The following is a 21,932-nucleotide window of genomic DNA, read 5'->3' on the forward strand; positions in this document are numbered from 1 at the left end:
CTGCCTGGGCACTTCTTATGATGGGAAACTCATTGCCTTACAAAATTATTCTTTTTGACCGATGTAAGTTAATATGGAAATCAAAAATACTTTTCATGTTTTACCTATTTGCTCATTACCTAGTTTGGTCTTGGGCTAGTCAAGTAAAATTTCGTTTTTCCTTAAGGCTGCCAAGTATATAAAGGCTGGTATTATCTCTTCCTAAACACCACCCCATAATCCTTGTCATGCTCACTGTCTCCCCACAAAATCTTTTCCCTACTAAACAACTTCTCTTCTTTAAGCTGTCCTGTTTCCAGCTCTTGCACCACCTTAATCTTCTTATTGTACTTTTTTAATCAAAAGTTATCAAAGTTGGGATCCCTGGGTGGCGCAGCGGTTTGGCGCCTGCCTTTGGCCCAGGGCGTGATCCTGGAGACCCCGGATCGAATCCCACGTCGGGCTCCCGGTGCATGGAGCCTGCTTCTCCCTCTGCCTATGTCTCTGCCTCTCTCTCTCTTCTCTCTCTCTCTCTCTCTCTGTGTGTGTGTGTGTGTGTGACTATCATAAATAAATAAAAATTTTAAAAAAAAGTTATCAAAGTTAACTCTTTTTTTTTAAATTTTTATTTATTTATTCAATCAGAGAGAGACAGAGAGAGGCAGAGACACAGGCAGAGGGAGAAGCAGGCTCCATGCAGGAAGCCCGATGTGGGACTCGATCCAGGGTCTCCAGGATCATGCCCTGGGCTGCAGGCGGTGCTAAACCGCTGCGCCACCGGGGCTGCCCCAAAGCTAACTCTTAAAATATGATACTCTAGTTGATAGCTAGTACCCATAGTAGTAGTGGGTATAAGACAGACCAAAATTTAAAAGTATCTAAGATCTAGGGCAGCCCGGGTGGCTCAGTGGTTTAGTGCCACCTTCAGCCCAGGGCATGACCCTGGAGACCCGGGATCAAGTCCCACATTGGGCTCCCTCCGAGGAGCCTGCTCATTCCCTCTGCCTGTATCTCTGCCTCTCTTTCTCTCTGTGTACACACTCTGATTAGTAAGTAAATGACACTATTCACTATAAAGATTATTTATTTATATGAATAGTCATTACAGGTTGTTAGATCTTAGGTAGTTACCTAGCTACTGTAAACCTGTTTCTTTGTCTGTAAAGTACAAATAATAACAGTGCTTATAGCATAGGATTCTAAAGATTGGAAATGCATGCAAAGTGTTATCACAATTCCTGGCCAATAGTATACATTCAATAAACATTAATTGCTATTACTAGCTATTATAATTAATCTGAATTACTAGAAATGCAATCAGAATACCCACCACATGAGAACATCTGTTTTTATTTTTTTCATTCATTCATCATATAGTTACTAAAAGGCTATTATGTGCCAGACCTGTGGTAGTCAGGTCTCATATTTCTTATCCATAAAAATGGGAACAAATAATATTAATAGTAATCCTCCCCCTTGGTATTGTTATAAGAATTAAATGAGTGATTTTTTTTTAATTTTTTTTTTATTTTTATTTATTTACGATAGTCACAGAGAGAGAAAGAGAGAGAGGCAGAGACACAGGCAGAGGGAGAAGCAGGCTCCATGCACTGGGAGCCCGATGTGGGATTCGATCCCGGGTCTCCAGGATCGTGCCCTGGGCCAAAGGCAGGCGCCAAACCGCTGCGCCACCCAGGGATCCCTAAATGAGTGATTTTATACATACTTGAGGTTGTATAGTAATTGTTACTAGTTAGATTTTAGATTGGTCTCCTGAAAAATAGGCATTATATTCATTCTTTTATTTTCTAGTACTATAGCAGAGTGCTTTATAGTATTTCATAACCATATGGAATCATCAGACTATATGAAAATACTTTTCAAACTGTAAAGGAATGTATACATTTAAGATCATTAATTCCACATGGAAATAGACAATGTGGTAGTTTTCAGACTCTGTTTCTTAGAGCCCAGGATTCCAGTGGTGCCTCAGATTGGGCAGCAATAAGGCACACGCAAGAGGAGATAGATATTCCAGACCCTCCCCTAGCAAAGTTCAGTTAAAACAACCCTATTTATTTTACTTATTCTGCTGCTATAAAAAAGGTTTGAAAGTGAGTGTCCAGTTTGTGTGTGCTGCCAAGCCGTTGTAAGTTTATCCTGTAATGACTTGTGTGATCTATTGTCTTTTGTGATATTGACTTCCCCTTTCTCCATTTGACAGACAGATGTACTAGTTCTGAGCTGTGATCTGATAACAGATGTTGCCTTACATGAAGTTGTGGACCTGTTCAGAGCTCACGATGCATCACTTGCCATGTTAATGAGAAAAGGCCAAGATGACTTAGAACAAGTTCCAGGTCAAAAGGGAAAAAAAAAAGCAGGTAAGGAGTTTGATTTATTTGTATATTGGGTTTTTATAATTATTATTATTATCATTCATGCTTTCACTTAAGAAACATTTGCTGAGGGGCATCTGGGTGGCTCAGTCAGTTACGTGTCTGCCTTAGGCTCAGGTCATGATCCCCGGGTCCTAGGATCAAGCTCTGCATGGGGCTCCCTGCTTGGCATAGGGCTCCCTGCTCGGCATAGGGCTCCCTGCTCGGCAGGGAGCCTGTTTATCCCTCTCCCGCTCCCTCTGCTTGTGCTCTCTCTCTCTGTCAAATAAATAAATAAAATCTTTTAAAAAAAGGAAAAAGAAACATTTACTGAGAAGTGTCTGTACTGCCGGCTCTGTGCTAAGGGTTGACAACATAAAGTCAAATAAGACACAGTCCCTGGGATCCCTGGGTGGCTCAGTGGTTCAGAGCCTGCCTTCAGCCCAGGGCGAGATCCTGGAGTCCCGGGATTGAGTCCCACGTCGGGCTCCCTGCATGGAGCCTGCTTCTCCCTCTGCCTGTGTCTCTGCCTCTGTGTGTGTGTGTGTGTCTCTTGTGAATAAATGAATAAAATCTTAAAAAAAAATTTTTTTAAAGACATAGTCCCTTACTTGAAGGGGCTTAGAACTATTTTCTTTTTTAAGATAGCAGATTCACCATAGAGCAGAGAGCTCGATGCAAGGCTCAATCTGAGGACCCTGGGATCATGACCTGAGCCAAAGCAATCTTGAGAAAAAACAAAATTGGAGGCATCGTGCTCCCTGATCTCAAATTGTATTATAAAGCTATAGTAATTAAAACAGTATGGTATTGGCATAAAAACAGACACATAGATCAGTGGAACAGAGTAAAGAGCACAAAATTAAACCCACACATATATGGTCAGTTTATGACTAAGGAGCCAGTATACCATGGGGAAAGGACAGTCTCTTCAAGAAATAGTGTTGGGAAAATTGAACATCCACATGCAAAAGAATGAACCTGGATCACTATCTTATACCGTACACAAAAATTAACTCAAAATTAATTAAAAAGTTAAATTAAGACCTGAAACTATAAAATTCCTAAAAGAAAACATAGGCCATAAGCTTGTTGACGTAAGTCCTCTTGATTTTTTTGTCTAATACCAAAAGCAAAAATAAGAAAAGCAAAAATAAACAAGTGGGACTACATCAAACTAAAAAGCTTCTGTGCAGTAAAAGAAACCATCAACAAAATGAAAAGGCAGTGTACTGAATTGGAGAAAATATTTGCAAGTCATATATCTGATAAGGGGTAACATCCAAAATATATAAAGAACTCATATAACTTAATTAGAGAAAATCAAACAATCTAATTAAAAAATGGGCAGGAGATTTGAATAGACATTTTTCTAAAAAACATACAGGGGGTCAGTAGGCACATAAGGAAATGCCTTACATCATTAATCATAAGGGAAATGCAAACCACAATGAGAGATCATCTCGTACATTTTAGAATGGCTATTACCAGGGTGCCTGGGTGGTTCAGTTGGTTAAGCGTCCAACTCTTGATGTCAGCTCAGGTCTCAATCTCAGGGTTGTGAGTTCAAGTCCCACAATGGGCTCCACACTGGGCATGGAGTCTACATTTAAAAAATGGCTATTACCAAAAAGATAAGTAATAAGTGTTGGTGAGGATATGTAGAAAAGGAAACTCTCATGTACTATTGGTGAGAATGTAAATTGGTACAGCCACTTTGGAAGACAGTATGGCAGTTCCTTAAAAAATTAAAAATAGAACTACCATATGATACAATGATTCCACTTCTAAATATTACTTCAAAGAAAATGAAAACACTAATGCAAAAAGATACATGCACCCCCTTACTCCTTGCAGCATTATATGTAGTGGCAAAGATGTGGAAACAATCTAAATGTCCTTCAGTCCATGAATGGATAAAGAAATTGTGGTATCTGTACACAATGGAATATTATTTAGCCATAAAAAAGACTGAAATCTTGCCATTTGCAACAATACAAATGGACCTCAAGGATATTATGCTAAGCGAAATAAGTTAGAGAAAGACATCATATGATCTCTTTTACATGTGGAATCTAAAACAAATTTTTTTAACCAAGCTCATAGATACAGAGAACAGATTACTGCTGGTTTTCAGAGGTGGTAAGTGGGGGATGGGAGAAATGGGTGAACTGCTTTTTGTTTTAGTTTAAATAAATTGAAATTTTTAAAAAAGATTTTATTTATTTATTTACTTACTTGAGATAGAAAGAACAAGCAAGAGAGAGAGAGCATAAATGGGGCAGGGGGCAGAAGGAGAAACAGATGGAGAGAGCAGGGAGCCCAATGTGGGGCTTGATCCCAGGACCCTAGGATCACTACCTGATCCAAAGGCAGACGCTCAACTGACTGAGCCACCCACATGCCCCAATAAATTGAATTTTTAAAGATGTTTGATTAAAACCTGCAAAAAAAAAAAAAAATGGGAAGCAAGCCTGGATGGCCAGTGGTTGAATGTCTGCCTTTAGCTCAGGGCGTGGTCTTGGGGTCAAGTCCCACATCGGGCTCCCTTCAGGAAGACTCTTTCTCCCTCTGCCCATGTCTCTGCCTCTCTCTGTGTGCCTCTCATGAATAAATAAATAAAATTAAAAAAAAAAAAAACAAAACGAGGGGATCCCTGGGTGGCGCAGCGGTTTGGCGCCTGCCTTTGGCCCAGGGTGCGATCCTGGAGACCCGGGATCGAGTCCCACATCAGGCTCCCGGTGCATAGAGCCTGCTTCTCCCTCTGCCTGTGTCTCTGCCTCTCTCTCTCTCTCTCTCTCTCTCTGTGACTATCATAAATAAATAAATAAACAAACAAACAAATAAATAAATGTAATGTAATGTATGTAATCTTCTGCTTGTTCATGATTCTTTAGGTTGGCAGTTTGGCCTGTTGTAACTGAGTTGGCTCGTTTCTGATATCAGCTAGTATATATTAACTGTTGCTGCCAGTGTATAAGTTATTTATTGCTGCATAACAAGTTACCGTAAATGTAACATCTTAAAACAATACTGTGGGTCAGGAGTCCAGGCTTTACTTGGTTGGACCCTCTGATTCAGAGTCTTAAAAAACTAAAATCAAGGTGTCATCTAGGGTTGAGGTCTCATCTGAAGACTCAACTAGGAAAGGATTTCCTTCTTCTTTTTATTTTTTAAAGATTTTATTTATTTATTCATGATAGACAGAGAGAGAGAGAGGCAGAGACACAGGCAGAGGGGGAAGCAGGCTCCATGCTGGGAGCCTGATGCGGGCCTCGATCCTGGGACTCCAGGATCACGCCCTGGACCAAAGGCAGGTGCTAAACTGCTGAGCCACCCAGGGATTCCCCGCCCCCCCCTTTTTAAATTATTTATTCATGAGAGACAGAGAGAGAGGCAAAGATACAGGCAGAGGGAGAAGCAGGCTCCACGCAGGGAGCCCAACACGGGACTCAATCCCGGGGCCCCAGGATCACGCCCCGGGCCGAAGGTGGCGCCAAACTGCTGAGCCACCCAGACTGCCCCTCCCCAAGGATTTCCTTCTAAGCTCATTTGTTTATTGGCAGAAATTTATTTCCCTACGGACTAATTGGACTGAAAGCCTTAGTTTCTAACTGGCTGTTGGCTGTTGGCTGTTGGCCAGAGGCTGCCCTCATTTCTGTATCACTTGGGCCTCTTCAGCATAACAACTTGCTTCACCAAAGCCAGCAAGGAAAAGAATCTTCTAGCAAGACAGAAATTACAAAGTTATGTGACTGAATAACAAAAGTAACTTCTCATCACTTTTGCCATATTCTGTTGGTTAGAAGCAAGTTGCTAGGCCAGCCTGTATTCAGTGGGTGGGGATACAGGAGGGTGTGAATACCAAGAGGCAATTAGCATTCTTGGAGACAACCTACCACAGTTGGGCTCACTGATATGTCTAGGGCCTCAGCTGTAATAGTTGAGTTTCTCTTTGCATCTAGTCTGTTACCGTACTGGAGGCCCAAGCTATTCACATGACAGCAGCAGGTTCTAAAAGAGTAATAGAAGCTACAAAGTCTCATGAAGCTAAGCTTGGAACTCAGACTGTCACTTCTATTGCACTCTGTTCAAAGTAGTTGCTAGGCCAGTCTCGATATAAAGGATGGGGAACTAGACCTTACCTCTTTTTTTTCCCCTCCTACGAGCACTTTCTTTTCCTTTAATTTTTTTTATGGTGGTAAGATACATGGAAAATTTATCATCTTTTTTTAAATGTACAGTTCAGTGGTATTAAATATACATTTATAATATTGTGCAGCCATCACCATCATCCCTCTCCATAACTCCACCTCGTGAAACTGGGACTCTATATTCATTAAACAATAATCCCCATTTCCCCCTTTCAGACATAGCCCCCAGAAATAATCATTATATTTTCTGTCTCTATGATTTTGACTATTTTAAGTTCCCTGTATAAGTGGAGTCATACAGTATTTATCTTTTTGTCACTGGTTTATTTCACATAGTAAAATGTCCTCAAGTTTCATCTATGTTTAGCATATTGCAGAATTGCCTTCATTTTTAAGGCTGAATAATATTTTCTTGTGTGTATATATATATTATATTTTACTTATCTGTTACTCCATCAGTGGACACTTGGGTTGCTTTCACATTTTAGCTATTGTGAATAATGCTGTTATGAACAGGGGTGTATACATCTCTCTGTGAAACCCTGCTTCCAGTTCTTTTGGGTGGTATACCCAGAAGTGGAATTGCTGAATCATATGGTAATTTTTTAATTTTTTGAAGAACCACTATACTATTTTATATGATGGCTATACCATTTTCTGTTCTAGACCTTACCTCTTGAAGGGATGAAAAACAACAGATTTGTAACCCTTTAGGGCAGCCCAGGTGGCTCAGCCATTTAGCACCGCCTTCAGCCCAGGGCATGATCCTGGAGACCCAGGATCAAGTCCCACATCAGGCTCCCTTCATGGAGCCTGCTTCTCCCTCTGCCTGTGTCTCTGCCTCTCTCTCTCTCTCTCTCTCTCTCTCTCTCTCTCTCAGAGTGTGTGTGTGTGTGTGTGTGTGTGTCATGAATAAATAAATAAAATCTTAAAAAAAAAAGATTTGTAACCCTTTAAATCTACGGTCTACATTTTTTTCCATAATTGAAGTATTTTTATTTTATATACAATGAGTTGGCATTAAGGTAGGAATCTTGGATGACCCATTCAAGGGAGTTCTCTTAATACAACTTAATGAAGCCTACATCCTTTGTATACTGATGGAAACACTAACGGCATGTATTGAGGCCGAATTTCAGATCACACCATGCTGATTTGAGCAGCCATGGCAAGAACAAGAAGAACCCCGACCAGATTTCCAGATGACTCCGGTAGAACTGCTGGTAACCCATCTTACCCTCTCAGCTGCAATGAAGCAAAAGGGCTACTATATACATTTTTAGTTTTGATTTGCTAATATTTTATTTAGGATCCTTGTACTTACATAATAAATGAATATGCCTGTAATTTTCCTTTCTTATAATACTTTTGTCTGGTCTTGGCATTTTTGTCTGGTCTTGGCATTAATTATGCTAGCCTTATAAAATGAATTGGAATTCCCTACTATAAACATAATGCTTGTCACAGGAAAGGTGCACAAGTATATTTATTAGTTGAATGAATGAATGGACAAGTAAGTGACTATAGAGGAGATAGAAGGGTCAAGAAGGTAAAGAAAGTCAGAAGTAAAAATCAACTAGGAAAAAATATGAATAGTTGACAGAATTTTTTTAATGGAAATTCATAGTTTTAACCATTTTTCTCCGTTTAGCTTTTTTTTAAAAGATTTTATTTATTTATTTGACAGAGAGGGAAAGCACAAGCAGGGGGAACAGCAGGCAGAGGGAGAGGGAGAAGCAGGCTTCCTGCTAAGGGCCTCAATCCCAGGGTCCTGGGATCATGACCTGAGCCACCCAAGCACCCTTTAACTGTTTTCTTTTTTTTTTTTTTTTTAACTGTTTTTTTTTTTTTTTTTTTTTTTAATTTTTTTATTTATTTATGATAGTCACAGAGAGAGAGAGAGGCAGAGACACAGGCAGAGGGAGAAGCAGGCCCCATGCACCGGGAGCCCGACGTGGGACTCGATCCCGGGTCTCCAGGATCGCGCCCCGGGCCAAAGGCAGGCGCTAAACCGCTGCGCCACCCAGGGATCCCAGGATCCCATTAACTGTTTTCTTAATCTCATTTGTGTAGTCTATTTAGGATGGACATTCTGATGTTACCTGCTCTGCTCCAAAAGTAGAATTTGCTTTGTTAGAACAGAAAAAAAAAAACCTTTCCCAATTCCTATAATTTGTAGCATATTCTGAAATCTCAGTTACTATGGTAGCTACAAGGAAGCAAATACAAGGAAGGAGAGAGACCCTGAGAGTGAGGAATGTGAGTCAAGAGCACATAGCTGAAACATGGACTTGTTGGAAATCACTGGTCCCAGGACATTCAGTAATTCAAGGTTTTGTGGGCTGAAGGACTTGGATAGAACAAGAACTCCAAATTATATCCAAAAATAACATCACTGTGTTTCTTTTTAAATTGTTGGCTCATAATCAGACTGTTGCAGACTGTTATATTCTCAGATTTCCTTGTAATGGGTGAATTGATGTACGTCATATCTACTATGTGACATTTGAAATTCTCTGCAAATTTTGCTTCAAACTAAATTTTCTGTAAAACTTACCTTCAAAAAAAAAAAAAAAACTTACCTTCAAATTGGAATTACCCTTCCTTCTTTGGAGTTCACAAATCCTAGTTATTGAAAAAAAAACATATAACGTATTTTTTTTAAGTTTATTTGTTTATTTAAGTTATCTCTACACCCAATGTGGGGCTCAGATTCATGAACATGAGATCAAGAGTCACATGCTCTTCTGACTGAGCCAGCTGAGCACCCCAACATAAAACTTTCATGGTAGTTTTTCTCTATTTAGATTCAGACACTGCATATGATAAAATGACTAGAAATCATCTGAAGGAAAGAATGCTTTCAAGCACCTAGGCTAAACACATTACACACTTGAGTAATACATTTGGTTCTAGGTGTGTAGGCAGCTGCAGCCAACATTGAAACATGTTCAGTTATGTAGTAGCAGTTGTCAGTACGAGGCAAACAAATTCATCTATAGAAATACTATTTTTCTAGGGACATTTGGGTGGCTTAGTTGGTTAAGTGTCAGGCTCTTGATCTCAGCTCTGGTCTTGAGTTCATGAGTTCAAGCCCCATGTTGGGCTCCACATTGGGCATGGATCCTGCTTATAAAAAAGAAATATTTTTCTAGAGCTCAACTTTTTTTTCCTTTTTCCAAAGAGGTATTAAATCCTTGATTTATTTGATTGTTGTGAGGATCAAATGAGAGCATATATTCTGTTTAATTTTTTAAAACATTTTATTTAATCTTTGTGTTAATAGAGCTTTACAAATATTAACTGATTTAATCCTCATAACAAGCCTTTGTGAAGTAGACACTATTATGATACCAATTTTGCAGATGAAACTGAGGAACGAAAAAGTTTAGTATCTTGCTTAAAGACATACAGCTAGTAAGTGGGATTTATACCAGGAGGTTAGGCCTCAAAGGCTCTCTTCTTAATCATACAGTGCTGTGCTGCCTCTATATTAAATGCTTTGTAAGTTATAGATATATACTGTACAGATGTTAGTAGGAGCTTTTATTAAGTACCTGACACTGTACTAGATGTTATTGGAGATATAAGCCTGCCTCTGAAGAATTTATAATCTGGTTGGTAGAAAGAAATATAACATAGAAAACAGCAGTAACATGACAGCCTGAAACATCACTGTCTACCAGGGAACTCTCCACATTAGTAAATATGCACCTTATTTTCTTTGAGTCCTCTCTTACACGGCATAAAATCTAATGCATAATAGACATATAGATAATGTTGATTGAATGTACATGTCCTTAAATAATGTTATTCCCATTTCCACAGTGAGCAGATGTAGGGTATTATTTGCAGAGAAAGAATTCCTTGTTATACTTTCTGTGCTGTGTGTGAGTTTACATCCACGGATGTGGCTTTTCTTTTTTTTTTTTAAACCTTAGGAAGTTTTATCTTTTTATTAAGATTTTATTTATTCATGAGAGACACAGAGAGAGAGAGAGAGGCAAGAGACATAGGCAGAGGGAGAAGCAGGCTCCATGCAGGGAGTCTGAGTCTCCAAAATCATGACCTAAGCTAAAAGCAGATACTTAACCCCTGAGCCACCCAGGTGTCCCTCATTTTTTTTTTTACAAACGTTACATATATTTAAAATGTACAGTGATGTTTTGCTGTATGTAGACATGATTGTGAAATGATTACCATAGTCAAACTAATTAGTATATCTACCACCTCCATAGCTCTTTGTTTTTGAGATAATTTCATATTTACAGAATGATTACAGGACTAGTACAGAGAACTTATATATCCTTTACCAAGATTCCCCAAATGTTAACATTAGTTCTATTATTCTCTCCTCATGATATACATTCAATATATAATATGTATATATATTACATACACCATTATTATTTTTCTGAGCTATTTGAGAATAAGTTGCAGATAATGATTCCTTTTTTCTTTTTTTTTTAAAGATTTTATTTATTTATTCATGATAGACACAGAGAGAGAGAGGCAGAGACACAGAGGGTGAGGCAGGCTCCATGCAGGGAGCCCAATGTGAGACTCAATCCCGGGACCTCAGGATCATGCCCTGGGCCAAAGGCAGGCGCCAAACCGCTGAGCCACCCAGGGATCCCCGATAATGATTCCTTTTGCCTTTAAATACATCAGTGTGTATCCTGCCCCCAACCCCTCACTGCCACCCGAAAAGGACACTCTGTTGAAACAGGAAATTACACTGCTACAATATTCTAATTTACAGACCCTTTTCAAACTTTACCAGTTTACCTAATAACATCCTTTTTGGGATACAAAAATATTTTGACTATCTATGTTTAAACATTGTGGTAAGTATGTGCTATATAACAATCTTGTATTTAGTTCCAAGAGAATTGTGAGCAGGTGCCCTGTCCCCCTGACTTAGTCATGCAGGCAGGGGTGAATGGCTTTGTTTGATTTCCCTTCTTTTGTATGATTCAGTGGAGCAGCGTGACTTCATTGGAGTGGACAGCACAGGAAAGAGGCTGCTCTTCATGGCTAATGAAGCGGACTTGGATGAAGAGCTGGTCATTAAGGGATCCATCCTACAGAAGTAAGCCCTAGGGTTTTTCTTTCTGGCAATTTTCCTTGTCTTAAAACAAAATAAAACCACCCAGTGGATGGGAAATGGGGAATGAAAACTAGATTATACTGTGTGAAATTGACAAAAGTATGTGACTGTTTTCCCATGAGACAGAATGAAGGCTTCTCCTCACCACACAAGCTTAGTTTTTCCCTGTGTCTTTTCTTGCCAAGGTAGAGTCAAATCCTGCATAGCAGTAGGGCAAAGCAGCTGTGGGGAGAAGAGGAAACAGGACTGTGTTTCTAACAGTATTATAGAACTTCCTTTTTTTTTTAATTGTGGTAAACACACAACAAAAATTTACCATCTTAACGACTTTTAAGTATACAGTTCACTAGTGTTAAACATATTGACATTGTTGTGAAACAGATCTCCAGAACTTTTTCATCTTGCAAATCTGAAGTTCTGCATCTGTTAAACAACAGCTCTTCTCTTTTCCCTATCCCCAGCTCCTGGTAACCACCACTTGACTTTCAGTTTCTATGAATTGACTACTTTAGATAGATAGATACCTCAGATAAGTAGAATTATACAGTATTTGTCTTCTGTTGACTGGCTTATTTCATTTAGTATAGTATCCTCAGGGTTCATCCATGTTGTAGCGTGTATCAGAATTTCCTTCTTTTTTAAAGCAACATAATACTCCCATTGTGTGTACATGCCGCATTTTTTTAAATTTATTCATCTGTCACTAGACATTTGGGTTACTTCCACCTCGTGGCTGTTGTGAATGATGCTGCAGTGAACATGAGTGTACACATATCCCTTTGTGAGCCTGCTTTAAATTCTTCTAGATATACTACCGGTAGTGGGATTGCTGGATTATGACAGTTCTATTTTTTAAATTTCTATCTATCTATCTATCTATCTATTTATTTATTTATTTATTTATTTATTTATAGTTCTATTTTAAAAAATATTTTATTTATTTATTCATGAGAGACACAGAAAGAGAGAGGCAGAGACTTAGGCAGAGGGAGAAGCAGGCTCCATGCAGGGAACCCAATGCGGAACTCGATCCCAGAACTCCAGAATCATGCCCTGAGCTGAAGCCAGACACTCAACCGCTGAGCCACCCAGGCATCCCAACAGTTCTATTTTTAATTTTTCGAGGAATCTCCCTACTGTTTTTCATAGTGGCTGTGCCATTTATAATCCCACCAGCAGTGCACAAAGATTCCAGTTTCTGTACATCCTCAGGAACACTTACTGTTTTCTATTTTTTATAGTAACCACCCTAGTGGCTACTAATGGATAACCTAGGCACATCTTCTTTAATCACCATTTATTGAGAGCTCCCCCAGCATGGACTTTTTCATCAGAAGCCACCATACTCAGAGCTTTACTACCTGATACCAGTACACAGGAATGTTGAAAAACTGTTTGGAGCCTGGATTGGACTTGTCTATTGTTTTACCATAGCATCCTTGTCCCAGATTGGAATTCTCTGTTGTTCTTTTTTTTTTTTTTCCTCTGTTATTCTTTATTAAACCCATTTTTGTTGCTTTAAAAACAAACAAAAAACATGTTTGGAGCCTGGATGAAATGAATGTGAGAGGAATAAGTTGGGAAGGAAAAGTGTCTTGCTTATTGTTTTGCTCTCTAGCACAGCAGAGGTAGGAGACATATTTCAAAATATATATTCTAATGAAAATGAAACTTAATTCTAGCTTCAGTTAGCCCAGTGGATTAGAGTTTGATATTAGAGCCTTCGTTGTCTCATCTATAAAAATGGGTTTAGTAATAATAGGGCTGCCATGGGAAATAAATGTACATAAAACAACATAATACCTGTTTCATAATAAGTAGCCAAAAAATTGTAGACAATTTTTTTTAAGATTTTATTTATTTATTCATGAGAGAGAGAGAGAGGCAGAGAGAGAAGCAGGCTCCATGCAGGGAGCCCTATATGGGACTCCATCCCGGGACCACAGGATCACGACCTGAGCTGAAGGCAGATGCTCAACCACTGAACCACCCAGGCATCCCAATTATTATTATTTCTAAATAAATAAACAACACTTGAAAATACATGCATAATATCATTTCCAAATTGAATTGGTTGTTTCGATTGCCTTGCAAACTTCCTACTACTAATTCCTAATTAAATGTGAAAAAATAAATTAATATAAAACTGACAGAAATTTCAACAATGGCAAAGTAGGATAATTAAATACAATAAAGCTTAAAAACTGGTGATCAAGGAAGGAAAAAGATTCTGATGAGAAACAGAAAGGAATAAAAATAGGCTCCCAACTCCACCCTATCACCATTCCCTAGAAGCCATACTGATGTATTAATGAATCCTATAAATTCTCAACTAATAGCTCCAAAGCTGGAAAGAAGTAACTGAGCACATATCTGTACTTTTATCTTCTTCTGACTAAGAATCAATGGGAAGAACTATTTGCAAGTAAATGATAAACTAGGGAAAATGAACAATGAGGCTGACTCTTTAACAGAAACAAAAGATCAAAGAGCACTGGGGTGGCTCAGTGTTTGAGCATCTGCCTTTGGCTCAAGTCATGATCCTGGGGTCCTGGAATCAGATCTCATATTGGGCTCCCCACAGGGAGCCTGCTTCTCCCTCTGCCTCTGTCTCTGTCTCTCTCTCTCTTTGTGTCTCTCATGAATGAATAAATAAAATCTTTGGGAAAAAAAAAAAAAAGGAGATCCAGCCTAAAAATGAATAAATAGTTGAAGTAATATAAAGCCAGAAACTATTCCTCTGTAGGAGTAGAATATACTCCATAATTATATGGAATGAAACAAGAATATTTAACAGAATCTCAGGAAGGAGGGGCGCCTGGTTGGCTCAGTCAGTTAAGCATCTAACTCTTGATTTCAGCCCAGGTCATGATCTCAGGGTTGTGAGATCAAGCCCTGTGTTAGGCTCTGTGTTCAGTGCAGAGTCTGCTTAAGACTCTCTCTCTCTCTCCCTCTCCCTCTGCCCTTCTCTCCTGCTCATATTCTCTCTCAGTAAATAAATAAATAAAATATTTTTTTGAAAATTAAAAAAAAATCTCAGGAAAGAAAAATGTTTTAACAAAGATCCTGCCGTTCCCTAGCTGTGTTTCCTATGCCCCTTCTGTCCCTCTGACTCATCATTCCCTAAAGCCATAGGACCGTACACAGAATACAAAATAACTGGCACTACTGGGTATTTACCCAAAGAAAACAAAAATAGTATTTGAAAAGATCTGTACATTCCTGTGTTTATTGCAGCATTATTTACAGTAGCCAGGATAAGGAAGCAACTTGTGTCCATCGATAGATGAATGGATAAAGATGATGTGGTAATATATACAATGAAATATTAGCCATAAAAAAGAATGAGATCTCGCCATTTGCAACAACATGAGGATGGACCTAGAGGGTATTATGCTAAGTAAAAAAGTCAGACAGAGAAAGATAAATACCATATGATTTCACTTATATGTTGAATCTAGGAAACAAAACAAAGAAACAAATTTTAAAAAGCAGAAATGGGCTGGGCACCTGGGTTGCTCAGTTGGTTAGACATTGCACTCTTGATTTCAGCTCAGGTCAAGACCTCAAGTTCTTTGCATCAAGCCCCACCTCAGGCTCTGCACTTAGTCGGGAGCCTGCTTGGAATTCTCTCTCCCTCTCCCTCTGCCCCTCCCCCACTCGCATGCTCTGGTGCATACACACTCTTTCTCTCTCTCAAATAATTTTTTTTGCTCTCAAATAAATTTTTAAAAATAAAATAACCAGAAATGGGCACCTGGCTGACTTAGTCATTAGAGCATGCAGCTCTTGATCTTGGCCTTATGAGTTTGAGCCCCTTGTTAGGTGTAGTTATCACTTAAAAAGTAAAATCTTTTTGGAGGCGCCTGGGTGGCTCAGTTGGTTAAGCATCTGACTTTTGATTTAGGCTCAGGTCATGATTTCAGGGTTGTGAAATAGAGTCCCACTTTGGGCTCCCCACTAGGCATGGAGCTTGCTTAAGATTCTTTCTCTCCTCACTCTGCCCCAAACTCCCTCTTTTTCTTTCTCTCTCCCTCTCTCTAAAAAAATAAAATAAAATAAAATAATAAGTAAAATCTTTAAAAAAACAAAATTAAAAAGATAAAAAATAGAAACAGACCCATAAATAGAGAACAAACTGGTGGTAGCCAGAGGGGAGGGGAGTGGAGGTAAGTAAAAAGAGGTAAAGGAGAGTAGGAGGTATAGGCTTCCAGTTATGGGATGAATAAGTTATTGGAATGAAAGGGTCAACACAGGGAATATAGTCAATGGTATTGTAATAGTGTTATATGGTGACAGATGGTAGCTACACTTGTCTGAGCATAACATAAGGTGTTAAATCACAGTATTATACACATGAAATTAATGTAGTATTGTGTATCAACTATACCTCAATTTAAAAAAGGAAAAAAATAACCACCACTCAATAGTTGGTGTCAGATATAGGAGGGTGACAGATAAGAACTCATTCAAACCAGAGCAAAAAAAATAAAACAGGCCCAAACAAGACCAAAAGAATCAGTATATTAATTATACAAACATACAGCAAACAAAATGAAGGCAAGAAAAATGTTCTACAAAAGACAACATATCCTGAAAAAGGCATAACTCAATGAATAGAATTTCCTATACTATACAATTGTAAAACTATAAAACAACTCATCAAAAAGTGAATTTAATAAATGAAAGTTAAGTGATGAAGTGATAAAACAACAAAATAAGATAAAAGGAGAAATGATAGAACTAAGAAAATAAATTGAGGACCAATTAAAATAGCAAAGAACATAACAGATACCACTGAAAATCGAATTACTGACATAGAGGAAAGGATTGAGGTACTCAGTGATTTCAAAGAAAAAGAAAATGATTAAAAATTATACAGAATCTAATAGAAAAAAAAAGACAAAGATGACTTAAACAAATTAGTGTCTCTAAAATAGAAAACTAAACATGTGACCAAAAGATGTATTCAAAGATAGAAGAAGGGGATCCCTGGGTGGCTCAGTGGTTTAATGCCTGCCTTCGGCCCAGGGCGTGATCCTGGAATCCTGGGATTGAGCCCCACATCAGGCTCCCTGCATGGAGCCTGCTTCTCTCTCTGCCTGTGTCTCTGCCTGTCTCTCTTTGTGCCTCTCATGAATAAATAAATAAAATATTTTTAAAAAACAAAGATAGAAGGACTTCTTGGTAAAATAATTTTATTTAAGGATTTTAATATAAAGATAGAAGGGCTGAGTAAATATGATGACTTATGAAATCCCACTTAAACAGCAATACAGGGATTTTAGAGAGTTACAAATCCAGAAGACTAAAGAATATGAAAAAGGAAAGAGCAACAACAGAAGTTTGGAAGCAGGAAAGCAAGACAATATAATATACCTGAGAAAGCTGAATGCTAAGCCAGCAATGGGGAAAACTGAACTGCAAACTCATTTACCCTACAAAACTCTAAAGAGTCAAGATTCAGCAGCACCAGCTATATCCACAAGAGAAGCTAAAAACTGGATCCCTTGAAAATTCATCCAAACTGTAGATAAACCCTCAGATTTCCTTCCCTAAAACTCACAATGCTGGCAAGAGACTGGAGATTTATTCTCAGAAGACGGTAAAATAGGGCAGCCCTGGTGGCTCAGCGGTTTAGCGCCGCCTTCAGCCCAGGGCCTGATCCTGAAGACCTGGGATCGAGTCCCATGTTAGGCTCCCTGCATGGAGCCTGCTTCTCCCTGTGCCTGTGTCTCTGCCTCTCTCTCTGTCTCTCATGAATAAATAAATAAAATCTTAAAAAAAAAAAAAAAGAAGAAGAAGAAAAGGGTAAAATAGAAGATCTCTGGATTGGGGCCCTAGGCATAAATGAGGTTGGAGGTACCATACTTAAAATTAGGATTAAGTGGGTGTCTATCGAAAGATGAATGGATGAAGAAGATGTGGTTTATGTATACAATGGAATATTACTCAGCCATTAGAAACGACAAATACCCACCATTTGCTTTGACATGGATGGAACTGGAGGATATTATGCTGAGTGAAATAAGTCAATCGGAGAAGGACAAACATATGGCCTCATTCATTTGGAGAATATAAAAAATAGTGAAAGGGGATAAAGGGGAAAGGATAAAAAATGAGAGGGAAATATGAGAAAGGGAGACAGAACATGAGAGACTCCTAACTCTGGGAAACGAACTAGGGGTGGTAAAAAGGGAGGTGGGCGGGGGGTGGGGGTGACTGGGTGACGGGCACTGAGGGGGGCACTTGATGGGATGAGCACTGGGTGTTATTCTGTATGTTGGCAAATTGAACACCAATAAAAAATAAATATTTAAAAAAAAAAAAGCCTTGGTGATAAGCAAAAAAACAAAAAAACAAAAAATTAGGATTAAGTGAATGTATATCCTAAGATCTTCAGCTTTTGTCTCCCACTTAGCTTCTAAATACTAGCAGCCAGGCTTGTACCTGTCAAGCAAGAACATTAGAGGATTCTTCTCTATGGTGACAGATGGTCCAAGAGGAGACTTAAAGATACAGACATTGGGGAATTCCCAATAGAAAACCCACTTCTTGGGTCATCCTACATTGAATTTCAAAGTTGGCAAAGTCTGCCACATGTTGGATGCTCACAATGAAATATATATACTTTTTTATATTGGAGTTCAATTTGCCAACATGTAGCGTAACAGCCAGTGCTCATCCCGTCCGGTGCCCCCCTCAGTGCCTGTCACTCACCCCAACCCCCCACCCACCTCCCTTTCCACTATCCCTTGTTTGTTTCCCAGAGTTAGGTGTCACAATGAAATATTTCTTATGCCACTCTTAAATTTAGACGAACAGAAACAGAGATTATAAAATCTAGAGGCCAAAACAAATAGAAAAAAAAAAAAAACCAACAAGTTAGCAGAAAACCAACAAATTATTCAGAGAAGAAAACTTCAAAAAAGGTAACGTTACTCAGAAAGATTCATTAAAAAAAATAATAATAAAAAATAAAAAAAAGAAAGATTCATTAATATTTGAGCATCTGAGTACCACTGTTCTAGGAGCTAGGAATACAGCAGTGAACAAAATACACCAAAATCCTTGCCCTCATTGAGAGATGAGAGAATACTGCATTCATGAACCCAAAAAGCAGAATGGTGTATTAAAAAAGGAGCATTGAGTGGCACAAAAATAGACATGTAGATCAATGGAACAGAGTAGAAAGCCCAGAAATAAACGCATGGTTTATATGGTCAATTAATCTGTGACACAGGAGGAAGAATATACAACAGAGAAAACAGAGTCTCTTCAATAAATGGTGCTAAGGAAACTGGACAACTACATACAAAAGCATGAAACTGGATCACTTTCTAACACCATACACAAAAATAAGCTCAAAATGAATTAAATAGTAAATGTGAGACCTGAAAACAAAATTCCTAGAAAAGCACACAGTCAGTAATTTCTCTGACATTGAGTATAACAACCATTTTTTATATATGTCTCCTAAGGCAAGGGAAACAAAACAAAATAAATTATTGGGGTTACATTAAAATAAAAAGCTTGTGCACAGAGAAGGAAACCATCAAAACAAACAGGCAGTCCACTGAATGGGAGAATATATTTGTAAGCGATATATCCAATAAGAGATTAATACCCAAAATATTCATAAAGAACTTTTATTGGGGCACCTGAGCGGCTCAGTCAGTTAAGCGTCCAACTCAGATCATGATCTTATGGTTCGTGGGATCAAGCTGCACATCAGGCTCTGCACTCAGGAGGGAGTTTACTCGAAATTCTCTCCTCCTGCCCCTTCCCCACCATGTGTGCGCACACACACACACACTCTGTCTCTCTCTCAGTCTTTAAAAAAAGAAAAGAACTTAACACCGGAAAAAAAAAAATCTGACCCAAAAAGTGGGCAGGGAACCTGAATAGATATTTTTCCAAAGAAGACATACACATGGCCAACAGACACATGAAGAGATGCTCAGTATCACTTGTCATCAGGGAAATGCAAATCAAAACCACAATGAGACATCACTTTACATCTGGCAGAATGGCTAAAACCAAAAAGACAAGAAACAGCAAGTTTTGGTGAAGATGTGGAGAAAAATGAACCCTCGTGCAATGTTGGTGAAGATGTAAATCGGTACAGTCACGGTAGAAAATAGGATGAGATTCCTCAAAAAATTAAAAATAGAAATACCATATGATCCCAATATTTTCCAAAGAAAGTGAAAACATTAATTTGGAAAGATACATGCACCCCTATGTTTATTGCAGCATTATTTATAATAGCCAAAATACAGAAGAAACCAGGTGTCCATCAATAGATGAATGGATATGGGGCAGCCCCGGTGGCGCAGCGGTTTAGCGCCGCCTGCAGCCCAGGGCCTGATCCTGGAGACCCAGGATCCAGTCCCACATCGGGCTCCCTGTGTGGAGCCTGCTTCTCCCTCTGCCTCTCTCTCGCTCACTCTGTGTTTCTCATGAGTTAACAAAATGGAATCTTTATAAAAAAAAATAGATGAATGGATAAAGCAGTTGTGGTACAGTCACACAGAGACAGGAATATTATGATGGCATAAAAAAGGGTGAGATCTTGCCATTTGCAATAACATGAATGGACCTAGAGGGTATTATGCTAAGTGAAAAAAGTTAGAATGGGGACGACAAATGCCATATATTTTGCTTACATGTGGAATCTAAAAAATGAAACGAATGTATAAAAAGCAAAAAGCAGAATCAGCCCTATTAATACAGGGAACAAACTGATGGTTGCCAGAGGGAAGGAGAGTGAGGGGATGGATTAAGGGGAGTGAGAGGCAGAGGCTTCCAGTTATGAAATGAATAAGTTAAGGGAATAAAGGGCACAGCACAGGGAATATATGATCAATGGTATTGTAATAGCAATTCCATGGTGACACATGGTAGCTACACTTGTGGTGAGGATAGCGTAAGGTATAGAGATGTTGAATCACTACATTGTAGTCCAGTATACTCAAATATTTTTTAAGGGGAGCATTTAGAGAACAAGAAAGTGTTAATGGTAATAAAGAAAAACTCAGAAGAAAGGTTGGAAAAAATTTTTGAAAACTGTTTCACAACACAGAATAAAACAAATTGATAAAAAATAAATAATAATAAAAGAATTAAAGGAGCAGCATAGGAGGTCCAACATTTGAATATTAGGAGTTTCAGAAAGAGAGAACAGAGAAAATGAAGAGAGGAAATAGCATCAATGAGGAAATATAAAAACATTTCTTAGAATAAAAGGAATTGGGTTTCTAGACTGCAAGGAAGCAGTGCCCACAGAATGCATGAAAAGAAAATGACGAAGGTTGTCATTCTGAAGTGTTGTAACACATTTCACTGTTAGACCATTGATGTCAAAGAGAAGATCTAACAAGCTTCCAGATGGGGAGGAGATATCAGACATAAAGCAATTAAAGCAGCTTTGAACTTTTAACAGCAGCACTAGAAACTATAAAACATTGGAGGACAGCTTTCAAAATTTTTAAATCTATATGTAGTCAAGCTGTCAATCAAGTGTAAGAGTAAAATAAAAATTTCACAGACATTTGCTTTCCATGCATCTGTTTTCAGAAAGCTGCTAGAGGATATACAACACCAAAACCCTGGCATAAACTAAGAAAGAGAAAGACATGGGATTATAGGAAAAAGAATCCCTAGGATGATGATGAAGGGAGATTTCTGGGTAATACCTATGCCCCCAGTGTAGATGGCAATCAGACCACGTTGGAAAAGCTCAGAAAGGGGATCCCTGGGTGGCACAGCGGTTTGGCGCCTGCCTTTGGCCCAGGGCGTGATCCTGGAGACCCGGGATCAAATCCCACGTCAGGTTCCCGGTGCATGGAGCCTGCTTCTCCCTCTGCCTGCATTGCCTCTCTCTCTCTCCTCTCTCTGCATTCTCATGAATAAATAAATAAAATCTTTAAAAAAAAAAAAAAAGGAAAAGCTCAGAAAGCTTTGGGAATAATTTCTTCAGGTTGATCATATTTCTTCTGACGAAAATGACAGAATACTTGATGCATCTCAGCATTTTGAGCACTTGGTGATTAGTTTGGGATTGAATTATTGACAAGTGTATGGAAAACTAAGAAATGAGAGAAAACAATGCCAAGGCAAACAAAAATATGCAGGAAAAAATTAACCATTAGTTACTGAATGTCTCAGGTGTAACTAATGTTTATATATGCATCATAATGTAATTACTGACTTGATCTAACCAAATTTATATTATAATTACTTTGGAATGATGAGAGGAAGGGTTAATGTGTTGGAAACCCAAGGGAAGACGAGAGATAAACATCCTCT

General features: G+C 38.6%; 1 protein-coding gene and 1 pseudogene across 3 annotated transcripts in view; one reads left to right on the forward strand and one right to left on the reverse strand.

Moving 5' to 3' along the window:
* The window catches only part of EIF2B3 (eukaryotic translation initiation factor 2B subunit gamma), a 143,053-nt gene that overhangs the window by 39,923 nt on the left and 81,198 nt on the right, over positions 1 to 21,932 (forward strand). For all 3 annotated transcript variants that reach the window (XM_055342097.1, XM_055342098.1, XM_055342096.1), the window contains 2 exons: positions 2,204 to 2,363; positions 11,492 to 11,603. In XM_055342097.1, the coding sequence (XP_055198072.1) occupies positions 2,204 to 2,363; positions 11,492 to 11,603 (272 nt within the window). The remainder of the gene's footprint in view (positions 1 to 2,203; positions 2,364 to 11,491; positions 11,604 to 21,932) is intronic.
* Positions 7,405 to 7,743, reverse strand: LOC129520874 (40S ribosomal protein S29-like; annotated as a pseudogene).

The sequence above is a fragment of the Nyctereutes procyonoides genome, unplaced genomic scaffold (assembly GCF_905146905.1).
Source record: "Nyctereutes procyonoides isolate TBG_1078 unplaced genomic scaffold, NYPRO_anot_genome, whole genome shotgun sequence".
In the NCBI taxonomy this organism is placed as follows: Eukaryota; Metazoa; Chordata; class Mammalia; order Carnivora; family Canidae; genus Nyctereutes; species Nyctereutes procyonoides.